General features: G+C 39.2%; 1 protein-coding gene across 8 annotated transcripts in view; it reads right to left on the reverse strand.

Annotated features, from left to right (window-relative positions):
• Positions 1-4,711: 4,711 nt before the first annotated feature.
• nhsl1a (NHS-like 1a) overlaps positions 4,712-19,312 on the reverse strand; it is a 54,605-nt gene continuing 40,004 nt past the window's right edge. For 3 of the 8 annotated variants that reach the window (XM_057343847.1, XM_057343848.1, XM_057343853.1), the window contains exons 2-8: positions 18,389-18,541; positions 15,182-15,309; positions 13,476-13,668; positions 13,113-13,244; positions 8,870-12,055; positions 8,055-8,178; positions 4,713-6,546 (exon numbers count right to left, since the gene is read on the reverse strand). In XM_057343847.1, coding sequence (XP_057199830.1) covers positions 5,949-6,546; positions 8,055-8,178; positions 8,870-12,055; positions 13,113-13,244; positions 13,476-13,668; positions 15,182-15,309; positions 18,389-18,541 — 4,514 coding nt within the window. In that variant the 3' untranslated portion in view covers positions 4,713-5,948. Of the gene's footprint in view, positions 6,547-7,640; positions 7,675-8,054; positions 8,179-8,869; positions 12,056-13,112; positions 13,245-13,475; positions 13,669-15,181; positions 15,310-18,346; positions 18,542-19,312 lie in introns of all 8 variants that reach the window. The other 5 variants (XM_057343846.1, XM_057343850.1, XM_057343852.1 and 2 more) reach the window with 3 other exon arrangements.

The following is a 19,312-nucleotide window of genomic DNA, read 5'->3' on the forward strand; positions in this document are numbered from 1 at the left end:
ATAAATTAACCGATTTTCAGCAACCATCACTCTAACACAGAAATCCACATAGAAACTCTCAAAATAATTGTTTTATGATCGGTTCCCCTATATGTCCACAACAGAAAAGGATTCCAGATTTATTGTCATGAAACTTTCCAAAACATTCCTGCCACTCCGCCGTTTTCTTCACAAGTCGCACCCCCTGAATGCAACTACCAAGTAAAATAGCAGTGTGCTATTGATTAACCTCATACACAAACAAACATAACAATAAGCACACTTCACACAAACAAGCAGTCCTGTCTCACGCTCATGCAAAATTGTATCGCACATGTGCTATACATTTATTTCTTGACCGATTTGTAGACGTAGCATGTGGGTCATTGCACAAAGTCATATTTCATTGAAACACATGTTCTTCTAAGTGTTAAGATAACTTAAGTTTTACATTTCATGGAATGTTAACACATCTACCCACCTGAAAAAAGTAACAGAATAAGAGCTGGGTAACATGCTGCGTCCCAATTCGCATTCTATCCGTCCTAAATAGTATTCGAAAATAGAATTAGTATGTCCCAAATCGTAGTATGTTGAAAAGAGTATTCCAAAGCTTCCTGTATAGTCTCCTACTTCCGGTAGAAATTCGAAGTGCAGAATGATGCACACTCTAACGGCTAATATTACCCACAACTCACCGCGAGTAGGCGGAGTTAAGTGACTGCATTAATAAACTTAAATAACTGATGCGTCATAAAATTAATAAATATAAGCACAGAGTTAACATTACATATGAAACAATGAATGAATAAATACTTAAATGGAAAGAAGAGCTGTATTTTGATGTGTGTGACAGTTAATGGCCACAATTTTGTCTAGGCAACAACGGCCACTTCCGTTTCCTGTTAGTACGTCCCAGTGTGTGCATATTGTTTCGCTACACACTAAAATGTATATACTTTTCCATAACAAAAACAGCACATACTTTTAGTGCATAGTATAAGTAGACAAATTGGGACGCAGCATCTGTTTGTTTTAGGACTCTCTGGGCGACTTGACCTTGTCAGAAGTAGAAGCACCCCGTCACTACTAGCATAGCGCCATCTGCAGGTGTGTGGTGCTAAATAGCAGAGAAAGCTCTCAAGATTCAAGGAAGCTTTATTGGCATGATAAAACAAATTTTTACATTGCCAAAGCACAGGAAAATTAAAAGTTAAATATAAACATGCACAAATTTAGGTTTAGGGTGAGGGTGGGTTTAGGTGCTACAAAATATTAAAACCATAAATAATTATGAAATGCTAAGAATTGCACTCATCTCGGTCTGGAGCATTTAGCGAACAGCAACAAAGTTACCTGTTCATCGAAAAACGACGCCAAAGAGAAATAACAAGAGGGTTTTCATTTTTGGGTGAACTACCCCTTTAAAAGTCAACCCCAAACCCAGCACTTTTCTTTGAGCACATTTGGACCTTGTGCAGATTTAGATTTTTATCCAAACACTCACATTGCACATTCACTTGGTGTAACAGTCAAAGCATGCATAAAACAAAAAATACTATAAAGAATATTTATTTAATCATGTTCAAGACACAAAATAAGCCATTAATTTACCACCATAACAAATTAAAAGAGATACTGTATTCTATTTGTGTAAGCAAGAAAAACTCATTACTGACACCACGTGGTAGCTCTGAGAGATTTGTGTTTTCACACAACATTTGTCTTTTACAGGCTATTATTTAGAATAATTAGGCCGGTTTAAAATTCCCACCATAGTTAGACAAATGTCTCAGTCCTGTCATTACCCCATAATGTACCAGTGCAACTTCTTTCTTCAGCAATTGTTACTGACATTAACTGACACATCATTCCCGCCAACTGTAGGGTCCGTGAGCTGCGTCTCTGCGTCAGCGCGCTCCATATAAAGGCAGGGCGACGCTGCGCGGAAGGTTTGGATCTCTCGGTGGAAATCAACAGATTTCCAGGGAGCCGCTTTTCTTCCGGCATCCGCCGTTGGTTCCTTAAATCGCAAAACCTGGACAATGACTGCCTTCAGTCCTGCGACTGTTTTCGTGTAAGGAAAAAGTCTTGTGAGAATTTCCATTTATTTTTACTTCAATCCTAGGGGAAAGTTAGCAAACAACAAACGTTAAAATTGTTATAGGAAATGTTTACAAAGTTTGTAGTTGCCTTACAAATATTAACCATGGTTTTACTACATGGTTATTACCAGTGTTGGGTGTAACTAGTTACTAAGTAATTAGTTACTGTAATTTAATTACTTTCCCCTTAAAAAGTAAAGTAAGGGATTACTCTTATTTGTTCTGTAATTACATTACAGTTAAATCTGATGTAACTGAATTAAATACTGTGTAATGTATACAATAGTGGAATTGACATTAAAATTCAAAATCTAACTTTAAAATGCATGCATTAATGTATCTTTCTCACATTTGTTATACAAGTCAGTTAATAATTGTACTTTATGTAGTTTTATATGATTTATTTGAATGAATTGAGAGTCGTTTTGTCTATCCTTGACTAGCTTAACTAATCAAGGTTGATATAAGCGATAGAAAGTAATTAGTAATAAGTATTTAAATACTTTTTGTAGAGACACTATGGAATGTGTAATTAGTAACTAGTAATTAATTACTTTTTCAGAGTAACTTACCCAACACTGGTTATTACACGTTATAATAAAACCCATTTTAAGGGGTGCATCTAGTGGTTAACTTGTTTAAATCTATAGCCCCATTAATATTTGGGTGTATTGTGCCTAATAATAATTTGGTGACATACAATATAGACTTTGTTACATATAGAATGTTGGCAGAAAATAACTTTGTCCAGTATATTTTTTTAGTTTTTTAATTTACCTAAATAAAGTAAATCTAATCTAAACTGTCACAATATTTATACAAAGATTCTAGAAGTTTATGGCATACGTTAACCTTTTTGTTTAAACCTTCATCTCTTCTGTCTACGCACGTCCATTATATTGTTGCTAACCTAAGTCGTAATGCAACTGATATTAATATTACCAAGATGCTTGAAGGTTTAACTTACCTCTGTAGTGATGTCAGCACAGTTAAGGTGTGTACAACCAATACAATTGCGGGCTTCAGCGATGGTAAATCTGTCCTTCTTACAAAAGCATATTTGTTGCATTAAACATATTACATTAAGCGTCCTTGTTTCAGTTGCTCCACATCCACCAACATAAGTGATCGCTCCAGACTAAGACTGTTGAATCTAAAGGGAGATTTAATTGCGTAAGGGGTCACACGTCTAGGGCATGTCTTTGACTCACTGGCCCACAGCCTACAGGTACTGACGTTTGAAGATACGCAATGCAGCCTTTACAAATTTTACAGTATACTTTATATTAGGGCTGCAACTAACGATTATTATTTTGATAATCGATTAGTTGGGCAATTATTTTTTCGATTAATCGGATACATGTGATTACATATTTTGCTTATGATAAGTAAATCAGATATGGGAAAAGTATACACAACTGAACTCATTAGCCTTCTCCCAAAATGTTGTGAATGTCTCCATAATTAATACACCTGGTGAGTTGATTCAGGTGTGTCATATTAGAAGCAACTGACAATAGTCTCTCCCAAACGTGGGAGTGAGGGGAGGGTCGGCCAAGGAAATCATTTTTTGTGCCATGAAAAGTGAGATATTTGTCATTCAAATGTAGTGAAGTACAGTAAAAAGTAAACAGAAAAAGTAATACTTAAGTACAAATACTCAAAAAGTGTACTTAAGTACAGTTCTCAAGTAAATGTACTTCGTTACCCACCTCTGAACTAAATAAACCACCAAATCAGGGTATTTAGCCTATTATGTACTTTGCAAAGTGCAAACGCCACAAATTGGGTTTTACTAATATAATCTTTAATTTTATCATTTAAAACACCTCTCCCCTTTAAACTTTAAAACTGCGCAGCTTGAAGAGATGCATGCAAAACACGTCGGACTTTAAAACTGTGCACCTCGCGCTGCACGAAGAGACGCATCCACGGAGAGACACGTCTGCATTTAAAACTGCGCAGCTCATGCTGCACGGAGAGACACATCTAAAACTGTAATTTTAAAAGGGAAGAAGATGCGCTTGATTTATAACTGCGCAGCTCGCAAGTGACGTCACAGACCAACTAATCGATAATGAAATTCGTTGACAACGAATTTCATTATCGATTATTATCGATTTTATCGATTAGTTGTTGCAGCCCTACTTTATATATGTTGATAAGTGTGCTTATTTATTAAGCAAACCAATTGTTATTCTTTCATCGCCGCCTGCTGCTGGAATATTCACTAAAGATGTTATGATGCAATACACAAAGAAGTGTCTTACAATAGCTGTGCTACATATTGAGAATATAGAACAGCTGTTGACCAATCAGCATCCAGATCCAGAACTGTATTTAAGTATTAAGTAAAAGTACATCTAAAAAGGCCATGTAGACTTTGTTCTAGGGCAAAATGCAGATTAAGTCCTTTATTTGGTCAGATGAGAACTTAGCCTCGATTACACCCTATAAATCACAGCAAGGATAATGAGAATATTAGACTTGGTAATTAACTTTATGAGGTCAATGGAGTGCCACAGTAAACAGAGTATCATAACCTACTGTACTGGTCGCCGTTTTAAACTAAGAATCTTTCTGATATGACAGATCAGTATTCAGTATGACCTATTTCGGTAAAATAACACACAACAAGATGCTTGGTTTGATTAATGCCATGTTTTATTTGTTTTACTGAAACTCTCATGTCTCTCATGGCCTTTATCCAGGGGCTTCACCATTTCTCTACTACCATTCTGTTGGTGTTCATTAACACGGGAAGAAAACCATCTGGGCAGTAGTAAATACACCAAACAGTACCTCTTTTTTGCAATATGAAACATAAAAATGTACAAATTCTCATACTGGGCAAGTGCGAGAACAGGAATTTACAGGAATAAAAAGACGTAAATAGAGTATTTTTGTTTCTATAAATAGAACAGGATGGTTGGTATCTCACTAAAATTGATACTTGGCTTTTTGTAAAGGTTGAAAATATTTACACTGCTAGAGTATGGAGAACTATTATTAATGTTCTCTAAACGTACACAGCTATGATAAAGAAAGATTGGCTTGCATTATCTGAATAACATTCTATTTAAATATACTCTCATCTTGGTTACAAACGTGACAGCCATCTTGCTAACTGAAGATTGTTGGACACAATTCAACAGAAAAGTACATTTGCATACTTAACTAACATCTCCACCCTCATTTTATTGACTTTCCTCTATCCCACAGCCATCTGCCCCTTCAAACTGCTTTCAGGTTTTGACATACTAGTATTTGACATCAGAAACTTTGGTGATATGGATGTACAGTACATTCATATTTTTAAGGAACAGTTCATCCAAAAATGAAACATCTGTCATCTTTTACTCACCCTCATGTCGTTTCTTCGAAATGTAAAAAAATCAGTAGAATTAGGATCTTCGATAAAATTAATTAAAACACGTTCTTATTTTTGGGTGAACTGTTTCTTTAAGTGCTATGTTTAGTTAGGTATTTTCCGTTGTCTAAGCATCGACCACTCTTAACAAAATCCCTCAATGACATTCTGATTCCATTCCGTTTACCTTCAAATTGCCACCAAGAAAGAAAAAGTACTCCCTCGTACTCCCTACCTGCAAATAAAACAAGTAACCCTCTGTTAAGTTTCTAATGACATATTTGAAATATAAAACTCACTTAAAAAAGCAGAACTTAAAAGTTGCATTCCCCAATTCTTTCTCTTTTATGAAATCCTTGGATGCCACATTTTGGCCAGCACAAGCATGGCCCTCCAGTCAAGTTTTGACCTTTAAGTGGTCTTTGTATTGAACAGGTGCTCTTCCGAGCCATTAGTGGATGTAAAATCCTCAGTTTAAATAGAAGGCTAGATTATTAAGTGCTGCCTTGAGCACAGACTGTACCGCTGGAGGACAGCGGCAGCGTGAAAGAACTGTCGGTACCGATGCAGCAGTCCTGTGACTCTGCCACCTCTCCCTCTCTTTCAGAGATGGCAGTCATTGGCCTGTTGGGAATGTGACTACGGGTATTGTACCGGCTGCTGGCTGCGGAGGGCGGTGTGCGCGAGCGCCCGTATTTCAAGCACGTTTGTCCGGCGGACAGACGGTGAAGGGTACCTTCAGTACGTGCCCATTCCTCTGCCGCCCTCCTGGTGCGTGTCGGAGAGGTACACAGGCCATCAGATTGTGGGGACTCAGGGGCCCTTTGAACACGGGGATCTGTGCATTTGAGAATCTCAGAAGCCGACATTCGGAAGCTCGACTCGGAGCGGCTGCCCTTCTTGAGCAGCAGAGCTTTGAAGCTGTCGTTGCTGGTGGACGACCGACGCAGGTTGCGCTGAATGGAGCTAGTCTGTCGAGGCAAGGAGGGCAGGCTGGGACAGGAGCCGGTTGGGGTAATGGGCGGGGAGGGGGGGATATTACGACCGCGCTCCTCCTCAGAGTCACCACGGCCCAGAACCTTCCTCTTTGACCTGTGGATTACAAAACTTGTTTTTAGATGATGAAGTACCACTTCGGGAGAATGTGGTATTTTATTATCTATAAGTCAATGAAGGATTGTGATTGTTATAGACCATTTCATCAGACGCGCGCGTGCCTGACTTCCGGTTTGTCTTTGGCTAGTGTCTATATGGTGTCTATTTATGTTCATATTAATTTGTATTATTATTTTACTGTATAGTTATTGTATTTAATAAACGATTTGTTGAATTTTGTTGTATGTTCATTTTATTAAATAAAACATTTGTTGAATGGGTCCTGTATTTGGTCGCATTTAAATAAACCGTATGGTACATTGACATTTAGCGGTTGAGCTTGGTATCTGAGTCTAAATTCAAAATATTGGAGAGACAAGTTTAGCCAAGTAACGGTTCTTCTCAGTTTCTTTTGATTGTGATCAGATTGTACAGGCTGATGTAGCAGCACAATGAATATCACCGTATGTTTATTAATGTTTAGTGTTGTTTTTGAGTATTGTCTGATGGTCACAGAAGCAGGTCAGAATCTGGTCGTGGTATTTGTATTGCTTCTGGAGGTCAGAATTCGTAAAAATACCATGGACGCCATTAGCTCTTGTTAAAAATTTAAACAAAGGGTTTGAATGTCTTGTACGAGATATGTAATCTTTTTAACATTCTACAAATATAACTCTACATGTACATTAACATTTAAATTATTTGACATCTGCTACTATCACATTCCCCAAAGAGCTCAGACCATCACGCCTGGAAAATTTTAATGGCTGCTCTTTCTAAACATGAAACTTTAATTCACACAAATTAATGATGATAAAACTCCTAAAAATAAAACAGCATCATGTGCTCTTTAGTTCAGTCCCTAAGAACTGGGACCTTAAAAGGATAGGTTTTGTACAAATTTCTTCGTTTTGCTGAATGCAATGAAAGATATTAGGAAATGATTATTAATAGATTATTAAGGGGATTAGAGGGTTTATAAAGAGCATAATTTTTTTAAGGGAGCTACTGGATTATGGGAGTAGTCTGACCCTAAACAAACTACAGGGACACAACACCAGCCAATGACTTGGTTACTTGCCAATCCACACCTGTAATTGGATGTTCATGTTCTGCCTACGTAGACTGCTCCAGATAGACAAGTTCAAACAAACAATTCAACACAAATGCATAAGCGCATGACTTAATATTTACAGCTTGTCATACAAGTCAGTATAATATGGCCCAAATCACCTTTAACTGGTAAACTTCAAAGGTAATATTAAATAAATTTAAAATAAAAGGCAAAACTATGTTTTGTTCAATTTAAAAATAAAAAAAATGATGTGTTTAATTTAAAAATGACATTCAATCAAATTGTATCTGCCGTAACAATACATATTACAATCTAGTTAAACCGACCTTTCAGCAGTTTTCATGTATTTATCTAAATACACAATTATTGATGTGATGTTTTAATGTGCATGCGCAAAGTAGATTTTTCAAAGGCAAACTGAAAAACATACCTATGAATGGCAGCAAAAAGATCCTCTGTAGTTCGGTGACGAACAGGCGTCACCATCTCCTCCACAGACCCTCCTTTAGCGTTCTCAGCCGGTGAGCTTTCCACGCTCGAGTCGAACCCAGCACCTACAATACATCCCACACACAAACAAACACTGCTTACCACAATCTCAAAGTGACGAGAAACGACTGAGCCGAAGTCAATTCACATCATGAAGGCATCCACTTACAGTATGCTGCAACACACATTTTCAACTCTTTAAATAATTCACAGTCCTTTGGTAGTCCTACCGTTGTGCAATAACTGCACTTTGGCGGGCACTGCAGAGGCTTGAGAATATTACAATCTGAACCCGCAAACCATCACATGCTTGAGGGTTTTAGTTTAGCTTGCTTCACAACAGATTCAAGGGCAACTAATTTACGAACATATATAAAAGAATCGCAAGGACAGAGAGTTACAGAGTTATAGTCATGGCCAGGAACTGTGGGGGTGGTGATAAACAGGCATCCAGTCCAGTAGGGTTGGGGGTGTGTTGAAAGAGAACTATATCAAACTAGTTTCTTTCAACGTATCAGTAGCCAGAGAGATAGATAGTCAACAGAATAGCACTCGATTCATGCAACCTAGTGAAGGGAATTTTATCTTCTTGTAATAAATACAACAAAAAAGTAAAACTCGATGTATGGCTCTCGTGTGCACCAGTTTATAGCTTTGCAGAAGTATATTGTAGACAGGCAAAGTTGTATGATAACTAGTTTTATTTCCCTTATACAAAATCTTACATTAAACTACTATAGTAGTAAAAGTCCTTACCGTTGTCTTCATTTTCCTCTTTAAAGCTGATGGATCCCGAGCTGCTGCTTGAACCATCATCTGATGTGCTTTTATCATCACTGAGCCCCAAGTCGTTCAGTTCAAACTCATGATCATGCAGAATGAGATCAGAGAGTTCCAGGTCTTGCAAACTGCTTGATGACAATTCACTACTGAGAGACAGTCTGCTTTTGACCACAGGGGTCGAGGAGCCTGAGTCACTTTCTTCCTCTGCCTCCAGCTCTAATGGGAACTCTTGCAAATTAATTATATTTGTGGAGAATGTACCATTCACTACGTCTGGCTCAGGGGTCACTTCTGTTTCTTGAGCCTGTTGAAGCTGGAGTCCATTAGAGACTGATACGTTATTGTTAGGTGGAATAATAAGGGAGAGATTGGGCTTCTTTGGAGATATAGGAGGCTTTTGTTTCAAGAGAGTACTTTGTGGTGTAGGTGAGGAGTTTGTGCACTGCTGAATCTCATGAAAAGTTAAATCATAAGATGTGCTAAAAGGCTCTGGAAATTCCATGGGTGTTGGAACATTCTGGCAAGTTTTAGTATTGTTGAAATAGTCATCTGGGCCTGGGGTTAATGAACAGGATGATGCTTCAAGGAGATTTTGCATACATTTGTTCACTGATGATTCAGAGATTTTCACAGGATTTTCAGCTTCACAATTAGCAGTGACTGTTTGCTTTGCAGTCTCCTTTTTCAGGGATTTCCCTGAGCGTTTTTGAGAGTCACGTTGTGCTTGGCCATCAATACGTTTAACACTGACTGTTGTAAAAATACTTTCAATATGTTTGAGCTTGACAGGTCGTAGGTGCACCATCTGCAGAGCTTGGGCAGTGATTTTTGGTCTCTGAGGCCTCTGCGAGTCTTCGGTACAATCAAGTCCCTTTTCAATCTCCACAGGCACTGTAGATTTACATTTAGATGATTTACAAGAAGTTTCTGTTTTACAAATGGCAGCTGTTTGAAGACCCTCTGGTAACGGCGGAGGCGGTGGAGGGGGAGGAGGAGTGGGAATGCATGATGAGGGCTTGGGAGAAAGAAGTGGGGTGTTAATTGTACCATCATTCAATGACAGAGATTCAGAAACCTTTGGTGGAGGAGGGGTGAAATCTAGAGAGTCATTAAGGAGGCTTTCACACATTTCAGGTGGGGATGAATGTGAAGGTGAATTCTCTTCAGAAGCAGACGATACATCAGGAAGAGGAGGTGGGGTTGAGTCTTTTGTGGTAGCTGTAAGAGTTTTGGAAGTGGGGCCAGGTGTCACACATTGAGAAGTTATGTCAGGTAGAGGTGGAGGGATATTCTTAATGGAATCTGAGGTGTTGGAGGAAAGAGATGTGGAGGAGGAGGACACAGAAGATAACAGGGAGGACTTTCTCTCTGGCACTTTTGGTTTTGGCCTCCCTGCTGGAGACTTTGCTCTTATTAAAGAAGTAACAGGGGTGCCTGCTGTTGGAGTGTTGGACTGGCTTGAATAACCGCTCGATGGTGAAGTCAAACGATGAATCTTGTCAGGTGATGACACTGGTTTCAACTTAATCCCGTTATCATTGCAGTGTGCTGATGGGAATCCATTGTTGTATGATCCGTTGCTCATGACCCCTGGATTTTCCTCAGAACCTGCAGATCTCATCATTTGAGAATACAGACCTTGCACGGATCGGGGACCTGGGCAATCCATGTAGAAGTCCCATGACTCAGCATAGTCTGAGGGCTGACTGCTGCTGTCACTGTGTGTAGGCGTGACCGGACACACGGCAGCAGGTGCCGACATCCCACTACTCGTTGCGCTGACAGTGCTCTGGCTTCTGGGCCGGAGCACCCAAGGATCTTCAAACCCACTGCAGGGGGCTTGTCCGGACAAGGATGCACTGTGAGTTTGCAGGTTGAGTTCTAAGGACTGTTGAAGGCTGGAGATCAATTGCTCGCTAAGGACTGTTCCAGTGTGATGAGGCTTTCTCTGGGGTTTGCGTCTTAAGGAGTCTGTCCTTGCTGGTGGGAGCGGAGGCCTCTTGGCTTTCCGCAGGGAAATGCTGCGAGTCAGCGACCGATTGCTATGCAGACTTGCACGATCGCCTTGACTGTGGTGGTCCTTGCACTCGTACATACTGTGCCTTGCGTTTGCTGCTTTATTGATGCAGCCGTGGCTGTGTGACTTCAATCCGGAGTCCAGATGCATGGAGGTGTAATACCCGTCGTTGTCCATTGAGAGCAATGAGCTTGTGTCTGTCTTGCTTGGAGAATGTTCCTGACTGTTGTATATGTGACTGACAGGTGAGGAGCAACTTGAGGTAAGCTGATCCTTTGGAGGAACTTTGTATGTCCATTGGTCAGTAGTTAGTGTGCTACAGCTTTGATTACTGCTCTCGGAGACATTGGAATCCCTACGAACGCAGTTATGACTGCGGTTTCTGCCATCAAGCGTGCTGCACTGGGACTCGGTCTCTGTACTGATCCCTGTGCACAGGGAAGTGGTGGATTCGTAACAGGAGGAGACAGCGGATGAGGCATCGGCAGAACCGAACAACTGGGCTGAGGAATATGCTAATTGGATGTCTTGTCCTGAAAGAACGTACTTCTGTGATGCATCACTGAGACTGAATAAGGTCAGGCTGCTATTTTGGCCAGAGCCTGGGTAACTTGGGCTTGCATTAAGATGGTCGTTTTGGAATACACCAGATTTAGGGCCGTTTAATGTATTGCTTTTGGAATTCGGCAGCATATGCAGGGATGCTGAAGAACCATGCTGCATGTCGAGCTGATAAGGCAAGGAGCTTGTAGAGCCAGAATTCACCCTGTAGGGGGTGCTGCTGTTCTTAGGTTCACAATGCTGATGTGAAATGCGAGCACCTTGTCGTGGCAAACTGTGAAAGCTCTGATCACTGCCATTAAGTTGAGTGTAGCTAATGCTATTACAATCACTCATGGTGGAAATACTGCTTGAGGAGGAGGGGGATACATTGGCCATTTGGGCAGCGATTCCATGGCCTCTTTGTGCTCTGATTCTGCGTACTGAGGGAGGAACAATCTTCATCTCTTCTGTTTGACAACTAAAGTCACGGGTATCCAAGCATCTCAGCGTGGAGTTTACGCTTCCTGCTCGACAGAGGGAAGAGTACTGATCTGCCATACCCAGGGACTGAGTTCTGGAGTCATCTGGTTCTTTATTTGCTGCAATAAAATTAGATATAGAAATTTGAGATATAGTCTATACATTATAATGTATAATAATGCCTGTTTAGACTTGAATGTCTCTCTTAAAGGTGCCGTGTCATTTTTTGGAGGATCTATTGACAGAAATAAAAATATACATAACTATGTCTTCAGAGGTGTATAAAGACCTTACATAATTAAGCGATATGTTTTTATTACCTTAGAATGAGCTATTTCTATCTACATACACCACAGGTCCCCTTACATGGAATTTGCCATGTTGTTTCTACAGTAGCCCTAAACGGACAAATTGCTCTACAAAGCGCGTTTCATGAATACATTATTTCCATCGGCAAAGAAGCGAAAACGTGAAACCATCTTAGCCCTGTGTCAGCCTCTGTAGTGCTTCAAAAGGGAGGGATAGTGGTGGAGTGAGCCATTGGTTGCAATTTGCAACCTCACCACTAGATGCCACTAAATATCATACACTGGACCTTAAACTCATTTACCCAAATGTTTCTGATTCTGTTCTGTTCCACACAAGGAAATTCATACTGGTTTAGAATAACATAAGTGTATATAAATGAATGTTTATTTTTCATTTTCAACTGTATGAAATTATCTAATATAATATCCAAAATATCTAAAGTATCTAAACATCTAAAATGTAAATTACCCAAATTATTGAAAAAGGATTTTAAAGGTCCTGTGACTGTCAGTAATATCTAGCGGCAAGGTTGCGAATTGCAACCAACCGCTCATTCCACCCCTCACCCTCTCTTTCGAAACACTACGACAACGGCTGACAGAACATGGTGAATTATATGTAAGGGGACCTACTGTGTATGTAGATAGAAATAGCTCATTCTAAGGTAATGAAAACATAACGCTTTATTGTGTAAGCTCTTTATACACCTCTGAAGACATAGCTATGTATATTATATTGCATTTCTTTCAATAGATCATCCCAAAAATTAAAACATTTGAAAATGTTGAAAATGCAAAGACCAAAAACATTCAGAACTTCAAGCAAATTTAGTTTGGAAATTCATGACACACTGAACAGGAGTCATACCTAGTTCTGTCTGGATGTTGTCAGGAACGCCTGTTATTGTCTTTCGTCTTTGCACCCTCTTGGATCTTCGTATTATAGTATCAGTGTTTGCTAGGGAACGACGGAAGCTGGCTTGGCGATCAAAATTTTCACCTGATTTAAGGTGCAAAAAGTAGATCACAACATTGTATTGCAGCAGATTGCCCACTCTCCAAAACTTTCAACCATAAAACCAGTTTGTTCTGTATAAGTGTACACAAAAATTCCCAAATAATTTTTTTAACAAACTAGTTACCACTATAAAAATATCGAAACTTACAACACATACATAAATATTCAGCTTTTTATTACCAGTGATCTTTTATTTAACACTAATAGAGATACCTGTGATGTTTATGGGAATAAAATCAGCGGCAACCGTCTGGGCCTGTAGCCGCATCTTCTCCTCTGGTGTGGGTAAAGGCAGACAGTTGGTCCAGCTGTTTTGGATGTTCATGTCATAGGCATGTTCCAGCAGAGGTGTCTGAGGTGGCATCGAGTATACAAGCTTTTCCTCCTCGGCAAGCGACTCTGAACCCTGAACACAACATAAACAGACCGATTTGATGAGCTCCGGATTCTGCGATTTATAGCCAGGCCAATGGCCAGGAATGGGTATTGTCTGATACTTGGTCATTTTAACAATTCATCCAATAATGTGTTCTCCCAAAAGACTCCTGGAGTGCATTTTCCTCCAGTAACAATATGTCTGTGAGCAATGAACCCAGGGGAGCACTGAATGGAAGAGAGCTAGTCTCTAAATTATTCATGTTCATTTGAGATCAGTGTACCATATTGTGTCTCGATTTTGTTTTGTTGCTAAAAGAAATTATTGTTTCATTCTTGGCATAAAAAGGATTGCCAGACTGAGGGAAATACACAATAACATGTAAACGTGTATGTATAATCTACCATACTCAATGCCTCTAAGCTGTTCGAAGGGGAAACACACTCATAACAGGTGACTAGCGCTAGTTGGTTCTGACCGAACACGCTATGAGGATTTTTTGGGGATTCAAAGCATTCTCACAGCACAATGCTACCACTGACTAGCAACTGTAGCGAGAGCTGTACCTTTCTTCTCCAAGGTCTCAAATGACAGCAGAGAGATAGGCAAGACTGTGATAGGCAGTCTAGGACGTTAGACCGCTTGATGAAAATAAAAGAAACGTTGAAAATAAAAAGAACAAAATCAAGTGAGACATTACTTTCCTTCAAGTGTAAACAATGTGTTTCCTAGTTTGACTGGACTGATGAATGTGTTGAAAACTGGACATACGTACTTCATGTAAAACGCCACTAGGGGGCAGTGCAAAACAAGAGAATCAAATAGAGCTGCAACGTGAGAATACCAGGCCTTTGTTGAATGCATCTTTGAGCATATACTGTATTAGCTTTTACTATTAAGCACCAACAAAACAAAACGAAAACAATTCTTCTTTTTATTCATACGTCAGTATGCTTAATGTTGTTAGATTTGTAACATGTAGGTTGACTAGTCTGACTGGTTGAAATGCATGTAAATGGTCAGATTAGGCTACATGATGAGGGTCTTAAGTGGTGAAAGTTTCGTTTTTGCACAGCTTTGAAAAACAAACTTATAACAACAAACATGTGAATGCAAAAGAAATACTGTGGTCAAATATATGTGAATTAAGGGATAGACCACCCAAAAATAAATGACTCCCCCCAAAGTTGTTCCAAACCCGTATAGATTACTTTGTTCTGTTGAACACAAAAAAAGATTTGGAAGAATGTTAGCAACTGACAGTTCTGAGACACCGTTGACTACCACAGTAGAAAACATTTAAATGGTTGCCAAAGGTGCCAAAAATATCTTATTTTGTGTTTAACAAAATAAGTTAAATAATTGTTCTACTATTGTAGTCAATGGTGCCTCAGAACTGTCATTTGCTAACATTCTTCCAAATATCAAGTGTTCAACAGAACAAAGAAAATCCTTCAGGTTTGAAACAACTCAAGGGGGAGTAAATGATGACAGAATTTTCATTTTGGGGTGGACTATTCCTTTAAGGTTATGTACGCCTTACCTTATTTTTCTTCTCCGTCTTCTCCTCGTCCAGGTGCACACTTTCACATAGGCTGCTTGAGGAGAAAGCGGGGCTTTGCGAGTAGTTCTGGGAGCTGCGGAAACCATCTTTCCTGAGCTTGTCGCACTCTGGAGAGGCAAGCATAACCATCTCATTATGAAGAGTAATGTTAATGTTAATGAGTGTGTAAAGACAATTTATTACATTCAGCCTACCATCCTGCTAAAAAAGACCAGCCTAGACCTGCATGAGTATCCTTGCTGGTCCAGGCCCCAATAAAAATGCTTAAAGCTTAAAGAACCTAATAAAGCCATTATAAAAAGTTATATTGATAATGGGATAAACTTTCTCTTCAGAAATATTCCTGCTGTACATATACATTATGTTTTGTTATTGGATCTAATGTACTGTATGTGACAGAACAGTGCAGAAAAGCAGCAACAGAATCTATACATCACACATTATATACGCAAGATGATACGCTCACCGCAATAAGATTAAGACTTGCATAAACGTTGATGACTTCTATACCACACTCAGCATATTAACAAACCGCTGCAGAGTCTGAGTGTCCCATTTGCCCTTAGTGGAGGGAGGGGCAGTTCTGACTGACAGATGTTTAGCTTATGATTTACAGAAGAGCAAGAACTAAAACATCAGGTATGTCCAATGAAGTCATAAGCATAGATTAATATCAGAGAATGTGAGAAAAATCAATAATTACAGACAGATACAGACTGCAATATGGATGTCTGTGGGGCTCCACTTACTGCCATTTAATGCAGCTGATCACCTCCTCTGGCATCTTCCATTTTAAATGCCCGCTGGAAACACTGACAAATACTTTCTCTCCCCTTCTCTCTCTCGAAGAGCTCAATTTAATCAGCTAATCTTAAATGCAGCAGCTCATAAAAAGACGCAGCACTTGAAGCATTTACCATACACTGTATGAACATATTTAAACACAATATCTCTGCTGGTTTTATAATCCATTATATTATGTAGCTTTGTAGCAAAGCTTTAGTCTAAAAGGCCCGCTGAGGAAAACTGAATTGTTCTGGGCATAAACCGATTCATTTCTGTATACAGTATATATATACACACACACACACATTTATTATATGTACGATAGTATTATATTATAACACACATTTATTCTGTACGATTTATAAGCTTTTTGCCCATGAGGACCTCAATTTTGGTCCCCATGGTGACACAAGTCCCCATGTGTTGGCCACACACACACACGCGCACACACACACACACACACACACACACACACACACACACACACGCACACACACGCACACACACACGCACAAACACACACACACATATATTGGAACACACTGGAACTGGCCAGGTGCAGCTCAGTTATGCAAACATGCAATGTCAGCAAGCCTGCAAACAGCTTGACCTGCATTTTCAATGTGTAAAATGTTAGACATATGGGCTGAGATAATTAGATTATGTTAATATTGACAGCACATCTATGAAATATTTGGAGTAATGTTATACTTAAAATAATATTTGTGAATTAAAATTCCAATATCAGCATTTTGGGTAAATAAGTAAATGCAATAAAACCACAAAAGCACACATTCAGGCAAGGATCAACTAAACGCAGGTAAATTTGAACCAAACTATTCGGAGATGTGTAACTTTTGGCATTTTTAAGCAACTTTAACTAGGTATGATTATTGGGCAGCGACTGGTAAAGGACAGTATGTTAACTCAAAGAAAGAACATCAAAAGAGAGTGAATCACAGAGCATGTGTAAGAGATGCCCAATTAATCCTACAACTGAGAAAACTTAACTAGTACGCTCACCTCACTCTCATCAATCCGTTTAACCATCTCAGAAAGACTTATAGGAAATAACTCGCTCAAAAATGAAAGTTTTGCTTTCATTTATGCACCCCTCGTGTTCCAAACTCGTGTGACCTTTTTAAAGAATGTTTATGACGCTTATTCCACATAATAGAAGTTGAATGGGTTTGAAACAACATGAGAGTGAGTGAATTACAGAAGTTTCAATCTAGCATGAACTGCTTTTTTAAATCATACCAGACATGCTAATACTGTAACTGGGTTATCCTGTAGTGTTGTGCATTAAAAGAATACATTTGAATAAGAAAATAATATAATTCATAGTTATAACTAACACAGCGACAACAGCCATGACCCTGAGAGAGGAAACAGACATTTGGTGGACCACCTGCTGCCCCCGCTGAGGCCAAGACAGCTCGCGCGCGCGCACACACACAAACAAATCAGCATTCCAGAGCATCTTAGAGGAATAAATATTGAGAAAAGCAAGGTCAAATGAGTCACCAAGTGAGGGAACTTAACCACAGTCATGAAGGAGAAATGCATCTGGTTTCACAATACATTTGAGATGCTCAGGTTTAGAACAGTATACCCAAGTAAAACAGAAGGCCAGATGGTGAGGACATCTCCCATTAGGCTCTGGCTCAAGAACTCATTTGAAATGCGTTTGAGCGGTTATACAGTAGATAAAGGTAACATGAACCAAAATACAAGCAAACTAACCAGAAAAATCTATTTCTTTACAAACTTCTATTCCAGTTCAATGTGCAGATCCTGTATGACTAAAAAGAAAACCATCTATATATACATGTAATATCCCAAAAAAGAAAACTATTTTGTACATGGCTGCTGTCCTTCTGAAACCTCTCTATATTTCCTTTTTTTGTCATATATCATTATTATTAGTCACACTTCATGTTTGTCAATAGGTTTTGCAAATATTTAACCAATTAAAAAGTGATTGTCAACTTTGACAAATTTAATCATTAAAATAGTACCATTTTTTTTCAATTTCCTGAAAAACAGCAACATCTGAGGTTTCGAAAGGACTGTGACGATATGCATATATATGTATATGTATATTGTATGTGTATGTGTATGTGTATGTGTATGTACTATACATACTATATTTGGGTTGCACTTTATTTTACAGTACACGTACCTATAGTGTACTTACCTAAAAAAGTACTGGGTAATTTAAAGTAACTACATGGGATAAGGTTAGGTTTAGGGGTAGGTTTAGGTTTAGTACCTAGTTATTACCCAGTTATAATATTTACTATAATAAGTACGCAGTATGTACATGGGAAACAGGACTGTAAAATAAAGTGCTACCTATATTTGATTTAAGATCAGAGTAGATCTTCGGTATCTGACCTCTGAGGACTGTTTTCAGGTTGACTTTGGCCTGCCGGTGAAGGTCCTCCACGCAGTTTGGTCGGCTGCCTGGCAGGAAGACGTTCTCCTGTTGGTGCCAGGGGGCTGTGTAGTGCACCGACCACTTGCTCTCCTCATCTAGACTCGATACCGCTACAACAAAAAGAGAAAAAGGTTTGTGTAAAACTGCATTACAAGCCACACAGGATTACAGGTGTACTGCAGAAATGACGACATATAAAATATTCTCTGAAATATTTGATGCCATATGGTAAATGAATGAGAAGTTTTTATTTTCTATTCACGGAGGCCAGATAAAAATAATTACTGAAATCATCTCAATTCATATGCAAGCCAAAAGACATTCAATTCAGATAAGGGAAAAATTGCATAACGAAAAACTTCAGCTGCAGCCTCTGGGCATTTAAGATTTGGGAGCTGCAGTCATGTGCCGTCCCCCGGGCTCCTTAAGAAAGAACAGATGAGGGGCCGGGCCAATCAAACACTTCTGCACCACTGCGTCTAAAGACACAGGAGACATGCTTGTCTCTGGCTGGTGCCTTGACAACCCAGATTAAACGATCAATTATGCCACAGGGCCCTCCGGGTAAATTTAAGCAGGTCAGGTTTATCAATGCCGTGCCAAAGCATGTCAGCGAACATAGATTATTCACAATCACAGTTTCCTCGAGCACAAGGGGTCGTGCGGGAGGTAGTAGGTTATGAGCTCAAAATACTTGAATGAGGGGAACCGAGGTCAAATGCCAAAACGTCAAAAACTGTCTACCGGAACTCAATTAAAATGTGTAAAAATGCTATTTTATGAGTCTTAAATGTGCTTAGGGATAGTTAGAACTAACGTCAATATGAATTGAATTTTCACAGTCATATTTAAAACAATGTATCTACAGTCTCAACATAACA

The sequence above is a fragment of the Triplophysa rosa genome, linkage group LG10, assembly GCF_024868665.1.
Source record: "Triplophysa rosa linkage group LG10, Trosa_1v2, whole genome shotgun sequence".
NCBI lineage: Eukaryota > Metazoa > Chordata > Actinopteri > Cypriniformes > Nemacheilidae > Triplophysa > Triplophysa rosa.